At 35.9% G+C, this 13,709-nt stretch overlaps 2 protein-coding genes and 1 non-coding gene across 8 annotated transcripts in view; all 3 read left to right on the top strand.

Annotated features, from left to right (window-relative positions):
* Window positions 1–8,189, top strand: part of LOC108737169 (serine/threonine-protein phosphatase 4 regulatory subunit 1) — a 37,377-nt gene extending 29,188 nt beyond the window's left edge. For 4 of the 6 annotated variants that reach the window (XM_018469873.1, XM_018469870.1, XM_018469869.1 and 1 more), the window contains 10 exons: window positions 1,115–1,410; window positions 4,008–4,178; window positions 4,581–4,882; window positions 4,946–5,750; window positions 5,942–5,996; window positions 6,056–6,093; window positions 6,314–6,389; window positions 6,606–6,973; window positions 7,033–7,525; window positions 7,586–8,189. In XM_018469873.1, coding sequence (XP_018325375.1) covers window positions 1,115–1,410; window positions 4,008–4,178; window positions 4,581–4,882; window positions 4,946–5,750; window positions 5,942–5,996; window positions 6,056–6,093; window positions 6,314–6,389; window positions 6,606–6,973; window positions 7,033–7,525; window positions 7,586–7,704 — 2,723 coding nt within the window. In that variant the 3' untranslated portion in view covers window positions 7,705–8,189. Of the gene's footprint in view, window positions 1–475; window positions 667–1,114; window positions 1,411–4,007; window positions 4,179–4,580; window positions 4,883–4,945; window positions 5,751–5,941; window positions 5,997–6,055; window positions 6,094–6,313; window positions 6,390–6,605; window positions 6,974–7,032; window positions 7,526–7,585 lie in introns of those variants that run through there. The other 2 variants (XM_018469875.2, XM_018469872.1) reach the window with 2 other exon arrangements.
* LOC112904016 lies at window positions 5,802–5,870 on the top strand. Its single transcript, XR_003230837.1, has one exon. It is a non-coding gene; the product is annotated as a small nucleolar RNA sn3071 (small nucleolar RNA).
* A 2,244-nt stretch (window positions 8,190–10,433) lies between the features above and the next one.
* Window positions 10,434–13,709, top strand: part of LOC108737069 — a 34,934-nt gene continuing 31,658 nt past the window's right edge. The window contains exon 1 of the mRNA XM_025973040.1: window positions 10,434–10,728. Coding sequence (XP_025828825.1) covers window positions 10,434–10,728 — 295 coding nt within the window. The remainder of the gene's footprint in view (window positions 10,729–13,709) is intronic.

Here is a 13,709-nt window from a genome sequence, read left to right as displayed (position 1 = left end):
TTGAGTACATGATTTTATAATTCTATTGACACCTTTTAAAATTTAGAAAATCAATAAATATTTAAATTGTTTAAAAGCTGTAGGTACGTATTAAGGTAAAATTAATTTAGAAAAGGTAAAAATTAATTATTTTTACAAATGTACCTATGTGCCTAAATGAAAAAATTTAAATATTTAATTAAACCATTGAAAACGATTAAGATTTTCAATGTTTTTTTTTTGAGATAAGTTCGAAATAATAAAATTTGTAAGTACATTGAAAAACATAATTGTCTTGTAGTGTTATTTTCGAATTACAGTTAGTTATGAATGAATTTTATCTTATGGGTCAAATGGTTGTGGTGTGATAAATAAAAAGTAAATTTGGCAACGTGGCGCAACGGTAAAACCTTAAACGTCGTTGGGCGGTGCTGTGTAAGCGTGTTAGCATCCGTGTGTGCGTTGTGTGCTAGCACTCAATGAATCGGAGTACTACAACAACGGGCGACGGGCGGCCAACGATCCCGGCGCACCAGCGCTACTCAGCGCCGCTAACACGAACTACGGTAGTTTGGCATGGACGACGCTGTGGCTGTTTTTGTGCACGCCGCGTTCTCCGGAGCTTTTTGCACCGGAACCGATGGAAAAAACACACGCCCGCCGTCCACACCACACGCCCTTTATGAGGTAAGTGTTCGCGGTTTCTTTTATCCTATTTTTCGTTCGCGAAACGGCGTATTTTTCACGCATTTCTCACACGTTTATAACCTGCCTTCCTCGTTTGGGCGCAAATCAAAATGGAGGAGAGAGGCGAACACACGCCGCGTGCTTCTCGCTCGCTTCGGCTCGCTTTTCGAAACGGGGTTTGTTGTGAACGGTGATGTTTGCGAAGCAACCCTCGGTTCTCGTGAAAACGCCGCGAAATTGTGTTGGCGCCGTTTCTGAAACAGCGTCGCGTGCGTTATTTCTCGGAAACGCGATTAATAACCTCCAAGGTGCCTCTTTCCCAGTCAATAGCCTGAGCGTCGCACATGTGAAAGACGCGCCTGTATAATTTGACTGATCGTACGACAATGATGACTTACGAATAATTTTTTATCATCTTCAAGTTCTTATCTACTTCGTTTTGTTTCAGATGTTTTGGCCAGAACGGAACTTATCAAGCAGATTCCGAACGTGGCGACAACGGCGTCTTTATGCGCGGCCCAGGTGCCCTGTCTCGCGACCGTCGTGTCGAATTACATTTTGCCCTTGATCGTTCACAATTTGAGTACCGCCGAAAATCCGGTCAGGAATGCCACACATACTGCATTATTTGTTCTTCTGGAACAGGGACTGATTAGCAAGGTGCAGGCTGAGATACAAATATGCCCCACTGTCCTGGCCCTTTCTCAGACAGAAAATCTTATGAATTACACAGGTGCTGTTACGGTAGGTGCAAAAACAAAACTAATTTTTTATATTGTTTTTATGTATGTGTGTATGTTTGACTGATCCTTTTCAGGTTACAGTTTCTCTGTGAAAGACATGGGTAGTGAGATGTTAATTTTACTTGTCTCACTACCTTGTCTTTCATGAAGCAGCTGTTTTGAGCACCATGAAACCTTGTTGAAATGGGTGATTTTTGTGTTGGATATGAAGAGCTTTGTGTTTCCATTTATTTTTTTGTTGTATATTTTTTGTCACGTTTTAAAGTCTTGCAGAACATGATTTGTTTACTTGTTATGGTAATTTTTGTTTGTGTGTAATCAAATTAGATCTGTTGTCAAGTTCATCGACTTGATAAGATCTTGAGCCACTCAATTGTGAGTGTTTTTTTTTTGTTTAATTTAAACATTTGTAATTTGTATAATATTTTTTAATGGCATTTTAATATGCATTTATTGATGTAACATTTTTGCTGAACTTCATTGTCATTTTTATACCACTAGCTGTAATTATGAAACAAAGGTAATTAATAACGATTGTTAATATGTTTGTAAAGTATTGTAAGTGTTGTAGTAATAGTTTCTTTTACAGTTAATTTTAAAATGCTTTTTCCCCATAATATAGGATCCATTGGCTTGCCTGTACTTGTCATTGCTGGCTTGTTTTAGAGTATAATGTCTATCACAGCCAGCTTTGATGAGCACAGTCTTGTTCCGAAACGTCGTGTTTGCTATCAAGAAAGAAGAAAAGCGAGAGTCGTCGATACCAAAACAATTGAATACGGTATGATGGTAAACAATATTGTGAGCGCCCAACGCATCAATCTGGTTGTGAATTCTTTTTTTTGAGCAAGATATCACAGCCACTTTGATGAGCTTGGTCACTGCAGATCGTCAATCGATGGGCGGGGTTTTTAACTACTATCGTTGAAGAATTCAATTGTTTTTTTTGGAAGATATTTGCATATGGAATTCATATTTATAATGGTAATGTCCCAACAGTCAATTTGGTTGTGAAGTCTTGTCTTTCTACCAAGGTATCACAGCCATTTTGACGAGTTGGGTTGTTATCTTTACCACGAAACCCAGAAGAAGAAGTCGCAAAAAAAAGGGAATCGTCGTCGTTATCTATGGGACAGATGGATGTTGTGTTGCTCATCAGCTGGATGTGAAATGTCTCGTTTATTCATATCACAGCCAGCTTTGATGAGCGCTACGGCTTCATATAGCTCCGCATTTTTATTCTCATTCAATTATAATTGTAATTTTCTTTATATGCATTAATGTAACTTTTCCAACTTGACGCTTTAAATACTTAAGTTAGACAGTTTTGTAATATAATTCGATATAATCTACCAACACACTGATTGTAATTTGAAACGTCTGTGGAATGCAAGTCGACCAAAAAAATGTCTTAATTGCACATGCCATTTGTAAACATTGTGAGTCCTCGAAGTAGTGGTGATCGTCGATAAAAAAGCACTTTATTTATTCTAATGGTTTCTTTGTAAATCGTTTTACACAATAATTAGAAAATCATAATGACTTATACTGGGTGTTTTCAGATGAATCGCACGTTTGTTGGACCATTATTTTGTGCGTATGGTTACGCTCATCAGCTAGATGTGAAATGTTTCTGTTTTATTCATATCACAGCCAGCTTTGATGAGCGCAAAAGTGCGCAGTCAATTTTTACATTCAACCAACAATTTTTTATCTTAATTTATAAGTGCTTGTAGCGACTTCTAATAATAATAATAAGGTAAGAAATGTGGTAGATGGCGGTAGCTGATAGGATGTATGAAGCGTTTTTATAAGTGGTAAATGGATTTGCAAGAAGGCATTTTCTGGCGTTTTATTACAATACAGGACGATTATTATTAGTTTTGGTCACCCAATGCAGCATTTGTTGTTATTATTATTATTATTATTATTGAAAATTGCTTTCACGGTCGACAGAAATCGATCCTGTTTGGTATTTGTGTTACTGTTGTTTTGTTAGATTGATTTGTAAATGCACGAGTAAATTATACAAGAGGGGCCGGTATGATGGAATTTTTGCAAATCCATCTCGTACGTAGTTGTACGAGTGTGGTTGCTGGTATGCGCTGGCTGTGTAATTATTGTAGATAATTATAATAATCCAACGACAAATTACCGTGTCTATATGCATAATATGTATTCTCGCCTAGTCTTGTATTTAAACGTTAGTTAGAGTTTGCAGCGATTGGCACACTTTTATTGGAGAGAAAAAGTTCGCTATAAGGAGGAGGGGGCGTTGCTAACGGTACTAATGCGTAATGCCAACGATGTGTTTGTGTTGATAATTATGCTAACTTTCTTGTCACTGTTAATAAGTTAAAAAGACTTGCTACGTTACTTAATAAATATTGACCTAAGCGAAGTATTTTATTTATATAAAAGTTGATAATGTTAATTTGTATTAAATATTTTTCTTTTATCGCCCCCTGTACTTTACGATAGCGATGCTTTTTCGTCTCTGCATTTGTGGTATTAATTAAAACGAAATGCATCCTCCACTATTCTATAGGCCTGATCGTTACTCATCTTCTATTTTTCCATTTTTCTCTTTTGTTACAGCTGATGAGCAAAATGACTACGTATTTGGGCCGCGAGATAACCGAACGCGTTTTTCTCGACAGATTTACGCAGCTCTGCTCAAATTCGATGTTCTGCGTACGCAAAGTTTGCGCGTCTCATTTTGGAGACTTCTGTGCCGTTGTCAGTCAGACTGCGTTCAATAACAAACTGGTAAATATAACCGATTATTTTCGTTGTTGTGGATTGTTTTTGTGCTTTAAAAATTTTTCGATCTCTCTGTACGTAACAGTCGTTCTATATACGTACTTTGTTTTTGGAGTTTTTAGATAAAAAAATTGAATCGTTTTTAATGAAAACGTTGTTTATTGTTGACACAAACGCGCCTCGTCATCTGTACAAAGATATGTTGTGAAATAGGTCGGTGTTTGCGTAAATAGCGATTAAAAAGTTTCATTCATGGCTTTCTCGGTCGGTCGGCGGACTACGACGTGTTTTGTTTTCGTTTCAGTGTTATCACACTTGCTTGTCATTTGATTTATCGGTAGTTTCGTCAGAGCGCATGTACAATGTGCACCAGAAGAATTAAGTAACTACAATTTTTTTTTAATACAGCTACCCTGTTTCATCACCATGTGTTCCGATGAGATTTGGGGTGTGCGTAAGGCGTGTGCAGAAGTGATTATGTCGGTGTCTTGCGCGTGCACTCCGGAAACACGACGTTCCGTCCTTGCTCCTGTCTTCGTCAAATTACTTTTGGACGAAAGTCGATGGGTGTGCTTGGCGGCGTTCCAGGCCCTCGGGCCTTTCATTTCTACCTTTGCTGATGGTCTCATCTTCGATCAGTCGGGTCAGCTAGCAGTCAACACCTCTCATCAAGAAGATGCTGCTGTTTATGTTAACGGAGTCGATTTTGAGTAAGTAAAAAGTCCTTTTTACATCCAAGTTAATATTTTCTAACATACTCCTTTCTTCATTAGGTCACCCTCATATGACAAACAGACTTCTGATATGTTGTCAAACGATCTCAATCTCAGTTTCCAATCATTGGATCTTTCAGACCTTGAGATTACACATAATCCTTTGGCTTCTTCAAGTTTAATGTCATCCTCTGAAGGCGGCGGTGAAACAAAGGCAACGAATGTCAAAGCAACAGATTCAAATACTGATAACAACGACAGTTATACTTCAAAGTCCACTGGTAAAGGCATAGATGAAGAATTTATTTCCAGTAGTGGCGATGCCAATGACCAAGAAGACATCACGGAATTGGTTGAAACGGTCAAAAATGCCGTTTTGATATTTCGAAAAGACTCTACCGGGTTTACTTCAGAATCACCTAAGAAAGTTGAAGATGAAATAAATGACGACAGCAGTAGTGATTTTACGGAAAAACTAGCCTCAATTAGTGTAAAAACAACGCCAGTAAACACTGCCATTTTCACTAGTACTAATCAGAAGATTTTAAATGCAAACAGCAGCAGCAGCAATGATAGCAGTGCTTTAGATGATGCAACTCTAACAATAGAGAAAGATGCTATTAATTGTCACAGTAGGGGTAGTAGTTTTTATCTGGAGAATAAGACTGCTGCATTAGAAAACAAAACAACGAATTTTTTGGATACTAGTAAAAATAATAAGGGTGCTATTAGTAGTAATAGTAATGGTTCATCAGGGGAAGAGGAAGATCATCTTAAAGAGTTCAATTGTTATAATTATTGGTACATCAAGCCCGACTTACCAGTTGATCCTGCAATTGTGGATGGTATTGTATCAGTAAATAATGTAAGTGTTGACTCATTATTCAATAATTTCAACTCAGTACATAAATTCTTAATTCCATGATGATTTTGACGACGGTCTTCTGATACATATTTGTAGATAAATTAACGTCAATCTGAGAAATTAGTAATATTTTATTGGAGAGTTATTTGTTTTGACAAAAGTGGAACTTATATTTCATCTTGTTTTAATAGGAAACCAAGGAAACCCCAAACGCAAGTGTTCAGTCTTCAGGTGATAATATGTTCGGTAGTATTTCACATGTTAATAAGTAATTAATGAATAATTTACCTCTTCTTTATTTTTAGATAAGTCCTTTTCTGTATTAGAAACGTCATCGAGTGAGGTAAGTCGATGCTTTACAAAAATTCATTTATAATATCTTTTGCATGAACTCCTGACTATTTAAGTGATGATTCATTTCACGATGGTCTTCAGAAAGACTTTGTTGATTACTTTTAATTATCTGATAAAGATGTGTACCTAGGTTGTTCAGTTTTGTTACTTCTTAATTAGTGTTTTTAATTGGTAATTTTTGACCTCTAAATATAGTTGTATTCTTTTAGATTAAAGTCAATAGTGCTTTAGATGAAACAACACCGGTTCTACCGCGAGGATTGGCACTGGTGCATAGTATTAAAGGTAAGTTTGTTTATATTAATAGTTCTTTCTTTTTTTTTTTTCATTTCTATCTCTCGCTATGATTACTATCTTTTACAAACTTTCGATGGCCCATGATGACAAATATAAGGCAGATTATGAGCATCAGAAACTTCTACATCTTTATCCTCTTATTATTTTTCATTCGGTTCTGCAAATGCTAAAATTTTCTTTAACAGTATCTCCCGTTTCTTGTAGCGTTTGACGATAACAGTTTGGACGTGGTTCCAAAGTTCCTTGTGGACTTCTACGTATCAATGACTGATTCCAATCTGGCCGAGTCTATAGACAGCGAATTAGCCTATCACTGTGCGTACTCTTTACCTGCAGTTGCACTCACGCTGGGCAAGAAGAATTGGCATTTGATTGCGAATACTGTTGAGCTTTTGGCCGATGATATGCAGTACAAAGTGAGGCGAACAGTTGCCAGTAGTCTCCACGAATTGGCGATTATTTTAGGCCCGGAAATCGCTACTGATAGTCTTGCGCCAATCTTTGACGCCTTTATCAAGGACCTCGATGAAGTTAGGATAGGGATACTTAGGCACCTTGCCCACTTTCTGAAGGTAAATTACATCTCGAATCGATCGTAATACGATTGGTATTTTTTTTTGTTGTTTTTCAGTTGATAAGTCCTCGTCGTAGAGTCCTTTACCTTCCACGTTTGTCGGAGTTCCTTCAGACAGATAATGAAACGAATTGGCGTTTTCGTAAAGAGCTTGCTGAACAGCTGCTGCTAGCCACTCCTTTGTTTCGTCCAATAGACGCCACCAAATACATCGCTCCGTTAGCTCAAGAGCTGCTCTGTGATAAAGTGGCAGCTGTCCGCGAGGTGGCTCTGCTTCTAGTAGCGGAACTTCTGCGACACGTTTCTGCCGACAGGTCGATTACCCCGTGGCTGTTGGTTAAGTTGGCAGAAAAATTCGCACACTCGAAAAAATGGAAGCGCAGACAGTCGTTCGCCCTCTTGTGTGCCGAATTGTTATCCTCTAGGGCGGTGTCTCTGGAACAGTTCTCGTCGGAAGCTATGCCCCATCTCCTAGATCTCAGTTGGGACCCGGTGGCCAACGTCAGGATTGTAGTGGCGAGAACGATTTCTAAGCACGTTGTTACTCAAGGTGAGTAAGATTAATATTTTAGGGAGTGAGTAGTCGTGTAATTTTTTGGGTTTGTTGCAGAATGTTTTATGGACCCTAGCAGTCAACATTATGACAGTCTTCAAACGGTGTTGAGAAGATTGCAGGCGGACAAAGACAGGGATGTCAGGCACTCCGCTAATTATCAAATATTAAAATAGTGGAGATTCTTTTAAATACAATATGTATATTACGATAATTTTATTTTAATAATCCATTATTATGATGTATATGATATATAGAGTATATTCTCCATTCCCAGTTGATGTTCATCTCATGAGGTGTTTTTATCTTCTCTTTTTTAGTTTAAATAAGTTAAAAAGTACCTACTTATAATTCTTAATTAGCTAATTAAAAGATGACGAATGAAGTCCGAAGTAAACTTTAATTATTGTAAAGAATTGTAAATTTGTGTACATTTTATGTCAATTTACATGCCATCAGCAACAGAAGTTTTATTATTAATCGAATTGCAATTTTTAGTGCTGTCCAGAGTTTTTATTATTATTATTATTAAGTGTGTGCTATTGAATTTGCAATTAATGAGAAGGAATTGTTATTAATCGATTGATTGTTGTTTTTGAGAGAGATGTTTCTATCTATTGTGTTTTTTGCGTCCTGAATAAAATAAACGAATATTTTTATCGAGGGTTTTTCATTTAGTAAATAACCAGTTTGCTAATCCTAGTTTTACAAGTGGTGCGGGATTTGTGTATATCTTGGAACGCATTTTTTGTAGAAAGTAACATTTAAAGCCCGTTAATTTTTGTTCCTATTTGTGTTTCAAGATTGTGGTTTTCGAAATGGTGATTTAGTTGGTACAAAACCCCAAGAGTCCGTTTTTTTATTGTTAGTACTGTACCGCCCCCACATATAGAATTTGTTTCGATTCCAAGACGTTTCTATAGTAGCCAAGCATGCTTTTAGTATAAGTGATTTTTTACTCCAAGTTATTCCCTTTTTTCCTCTTAACGGTCTTTTGTGGCAGCATTACTAGTGTCTTTTAATTTTTTATTTTACAATTTTCAAGTACTGAAGCTCTTACCGAAATTACTCCCTTCGAAAAGACTTAACCCCGAAATTTTTGTTATATTGTATGCACATTAAAAAAAAGTTATTTATGCAGAAACGTAAACATTTTTTTTACATACTTATGAAACACCGAATATATTAACCTTTCAAAGGTGAACCTAAAGGGATAAATCCAGAAGCAAATAATAACGTTAAAACCGTTACTACATATACATACATACCTAGGGTAGAACAAAAACGTCATAAATAATTTAGGACGTTCTAAATACAGCGCAGTTTATGTTAAAAATTTAATACACACCTCAACGGTTAGAGACGTTTGTACGTACTTTAAACAAGTCTCAGAAAGTCCTTTTAAAAGTAGTTAGCCCCCCTTTGAGATCCCTATAACCGTTAAGATATACTAATGATCCCTTTTACACTTGTAATATCCAAAATAAATTATCAATTCAATCGATTGTGGGGATATCGTATAATATTACCAGATTAATAGGAGGCTTATAATGGGAGAGAGGAGTCCAGCAAAATTTCAATTAAAGGGCACGGGGGCTCATTGAAAATTTCATGTCAACTTTTTAATTCAAAGAATGTACATTATATATATATATATATATATATAAAGTGATGGGAAGGAAATCCATCAAACCTTACCAAATTTCACCAACGAGAAGGGGGTCCAAATTAAAAGAAAAACACTTCGCGTAATTCATGGACATCCCCCAATGTATAATGTTTTACAACTTATACTATAAATTTTGAATGACATCAAAATAAGATGTAAAATGGTTTGCCTATACACCCGGCAAATATTTGTATTGTGAGAAATGTAGGAGCAAAGAAGGATCTAAAAATTGTATGAGAGATAATAAACGTGTAAAATATAAAAAGTAGTTTGAATTTAATGTTAAACTGACAAAACATTTAAATTTTCAAAAACAATTAAATCACCTATAGTAACGTTTTATCTAGACGTTCAAATTCATTAAATAAAGTTTTACAGCAGGGTAGTTATAATTGATCCCTATCCCTCTGAGATAGGGATTGTTGGTTTATTTACACAGTAACTTATAATAACAAAAGTTAACGAAAACAACAACACACCTTCTAGATATTGCCTTTTATATTAACTATCGATTCGACAAATGTGTATGCTTTTCGACGTCGAAGTTTACGCCGACGCCAGGCGTCGGGACGCTTTCCAGAATGCGCGGTATACGAAGCCCCACGATATCACCGCCAGTTTGAATCACCAGCTTGACGCTTATCACACGTGTGTTGTGTGCCGACCGTGTAAGCCCGTTCGCGAAATTTCGCGTAAAAAAATGTCATTGTAGCTACTAATTACACGTAATAATAATTATTAATTATTATTACCGTTCTCGTTGCTACCCATACTACCGCTTCTGCCGCAACCACTATTATTGTTATTGTTCGTTGTTAAAAATGTGATTATTTGTTTCGAAATTTTGATGTGCTAAATGATAAATTGATTGCTAGCGAAAACAAAAATGCTTGATTATTATCAATCATCACGCGATCGTACATTTGCATTTTCCATGCCAGAACTTCTCCTCCATCGATTGGAAGGAAATTCTTCGTTTATTCCTCAATAAAGAGTTAACAATTTCATCCCGTCGTCCACGTAAAATATTTTATGGATTCAACTTTAGCGTTGTCATTAAGCAAGTTTGAAAACAATCAATCATGTACTAACTAACTAACTAACCACCCCATCACAAAAATGACGTAAATAAAGCGATAAAAACAGTGTAATAAGACGATAAGAAAAAATGTGATAGAGACTAACTATTGTAATATATTTGTTGCATCATTTTTCGAAAGGGAAAAAGAAAGAAAAATGACAATTCTCGAGCTGGTGGCGGCTTTGCTGTTTTATTTTTTGACTGCAAGTGTCGATTTATTAAACGCTACTGAAGATTTATCATCGACGGGTCTGAAACACGTGTCCAATCTGACGCCTAAGGATCAGGGAGGTAATCTTTTTAACGAGAATGCCAGGGGGATTTTACCAGACCCTAAGAAGTGCTTCCTGCACGTTTCTGAAGTCTTCGCCGGTGGCACCCATCTTAACGTGGCTATAGGGCACCGGAAGTTTAAAACCGACGTTTTGGTCACGAAAATAATATACGAAGGTAAGTCACATGTAGAAATTTTCAATATTTTCATCGGAAAATGCAAGTGATATGTTTTCGTAAGTCTGTTGTTTACTTGGGTGTAATTAACAATACGTAGGCGATCATTAAGTCATTGGAGTAACAAAGGGGGGGGGGGCAAGTTGACCAGATCACCCTAGAATCCTTCTGGCACACACTATAATAATCCTCCAGGCCCACTCTAGAATATCAATTACTCAAGTACAAATAACAAGATAAGTCAAAGTTATCCCTTATATTATACATAAGTGGCTAATGTTAGGCAGAGTTGATAATTACCCCCCCCCCACACTTAAGGGGGCGTTGCTAAGCCTATGCATCGAGATAATAAATATGTATAAGGTATAAGGAATACAAGAATCTTCACTTCTTTCTAGCCTAAGTGAATCAATTCGTTTCCAGAGTAAACTGCAATTATTGCCAACAGTAGATTTACATTTGCCCCTCTAAACTCCTGTATCTACCTCTACTAGGTCTCTAACTAAACCATCATGCCACAGGTGTCCTGCCAATTTCGTTTATTTCTTATCGATTACCATAATTCCCTCTGTATCTTTCTCCTAATCTTTCCAATACCTTCTTTACTATCCACGATAATTTTAACATCCCCCTACAACACCACATGTCAACCCTTCCAACTTCCCCGAACCGTCTCCTTTTCACATACAATGTCAGTTACCAGAAGTGATAAATTATTTATTAAACTATAAAAATTTCAAAATATTGTTAAATTTTTAGCTTTATAATTGACTATTTATTAATTAAACTGATTTTCATTCTCCAATTTAAAATTACCGAGCTTTTCACGAATGTCTTTTTATAATTCAAAAGTTCCGTTACTTAACGTAATATTTATTAATTTGGAAAGCTTAAATTTTTTTTCGTTTTTACCGTTTCTAGGGCGTGGTTGGTTCTCGATCACGAAACCCAACTTTTCCATGCACATAGTTACCCTAGTTGTTCACGTATGTGTCTAATTATTTATTAATGAACCGTACGTGATTGAAAATGTACAATCGATTCGGCAATAATTCGAAAAAAATTATCTCACCACCGACCACAAATGAATAAAACATTAAATAGCGTTTGTTGTGTTAGCACAGAAAACGGCAGGGTTGATACTAGGTCACCGGGGGTCGTTTACCGGGTCAATATGTTTGCGTCCCTAACTTCATATGCCTGTTACATACCCTTCACCTTTAAATATAATTATGAACATAAATCGGTACGGAGAAATCCGTACAAAAATATCTAGACAAAATCAAAATTAGAACGAGAGAGGGGTTGAAGCAGGGGAATATGAATTTAACGCCTTTTACATTACTTAATCAATTATTTAATTAGCATATTAATTAAGCTTTGATGTACGGTCATGACTGGCACTTCCACCAAAAATGTTTTTATAAAATACACCAAATGTTATTTATTTTACACCATTGGTTCGCATTGATTAAGCTCCCAGAATATATACGTGTTTGCAACCATATAAACAATATGTGTTCGCAGCGAGCCACCATTTTTCAGCAGAGTATAAGTCTTAGTTTCACTTTAAGAAGATGTAAAACCTAATCTTAATAAAAATATGAAAAAGAACCATTTTGAAATTGTTATTCTAACGACATGGGTAAAAGGTCCCTTATCGTAACATCTTAGAGTTGATTTTCATGTACTCCTCAAGCTGAAATAATTCCGGAAGGAGAACTGTAGATAATGTAGCGTGAAATATCAAGACAGGGCGATACACTCCTGTAAGTAACCGAGTGAACAAAATTTACAAATCCAAGTCGTCCTTTTTGATGACTTTCGCTAGACTGAGTCCTTACTGTTCAATTTTTTATTCTTCTTCAGAATATACAATGCATGTAGAATATTATACACTAGTGGCGACTTCCGAACCAAACACAGGGATTTACTCAAACGGCGGTATCATCTTTTGAAAAATGTGACATTGTTTAGGTAAATTCGTACAAATATCTTCAGACATCTTTTCATATAAAAAATAATGTACTTCATGTAAATACAATAAATGCAACTTAAATTTACCTTACCTGTATATGTGTTTTTTATTTTTTATTCTATATACAGATAGGCAAATTTTAAACCAAGCATAAAAATTATTCATATTTTTGCCTTCATGCACTTAAATATTACGAATGTTGTATTTTATTTATTAAAAATGATATTTAATATGAAAGCTTAGCATAATTAAAAAAAAGTTATTTTACAAGTCTTAAGTGCATTTTAGGACGTTTCTAAATATCATCCGGGATAAATACTTCACTAAAAGTCAATATTGAACTAACAACCAACCCTACTAGTATTATAACATATTCCTTAGGGAAAACCCGAGAAGAAAGACGGGCTTATGAATGTACTTACCCATGTATCGACGCTAGTGTTGCTAATACCTTATGTAGGTATGTGTACGAAGTTTCGTTGTCTTCCATAAATAATAAATTGCGAGATTCTTACCGGGGTTACTAGAACAAGTAACAAATGACTGCTACTATTGACCTGATGTAAGCGGGAGTTTTTTAAAAGAATACGACATAATATACACTAATGGCGAATTGTGAACCAAACGTAGGGATATTCTATTGTAAATAATAATGTAAAAAAGAAAAAATACTGGCAAAGAAATATATGCATGTACTATTATGCTTGGTGATATTTTTCCCGTATCTGTATGTACGTATTGAACTGTATACAGCAGTGGCGACTTAAGAACCAGACGGAAATGTGTGGAATAATTTTTTCAACCACGGCTAATATCATGTCATGCTTTTTATTGGACATATTACCTTGTATAGCTTGAGATAGCTTTAAATAAAATGGAAGCGGTACTGACAGATCAGTACTGTATGAAAATAAATAAAAGTAAAACTAAAATACTGGTATGCAAGGGAAGAAAAAGTAGGGAAAGAGCGAATATAAAGATAGGAGACGAAAAATTAGAAGAA

This window comes from Agrilus planipennis, unplaced genomic scaffold (genome assembly GCF_000699045.2).
Source record: "Agrilus planipennis isolate EAB-ADULT unplaced genomic scaffold, Apla_2.0 scaffold104, whole genome shotgun sequence".
Taxonomy (NCBI): Eukaryota; Metazoa; Arthropoda; class Insecta; order Coleoptera; family Buprestidae; genus Agrilus; species Agrilus planipennis.
The sequence above is the reverse complement of the archived record's forward strand: the minus strand, read 5'-3'. Positions and strand labels throughout refer to the sequence as shown.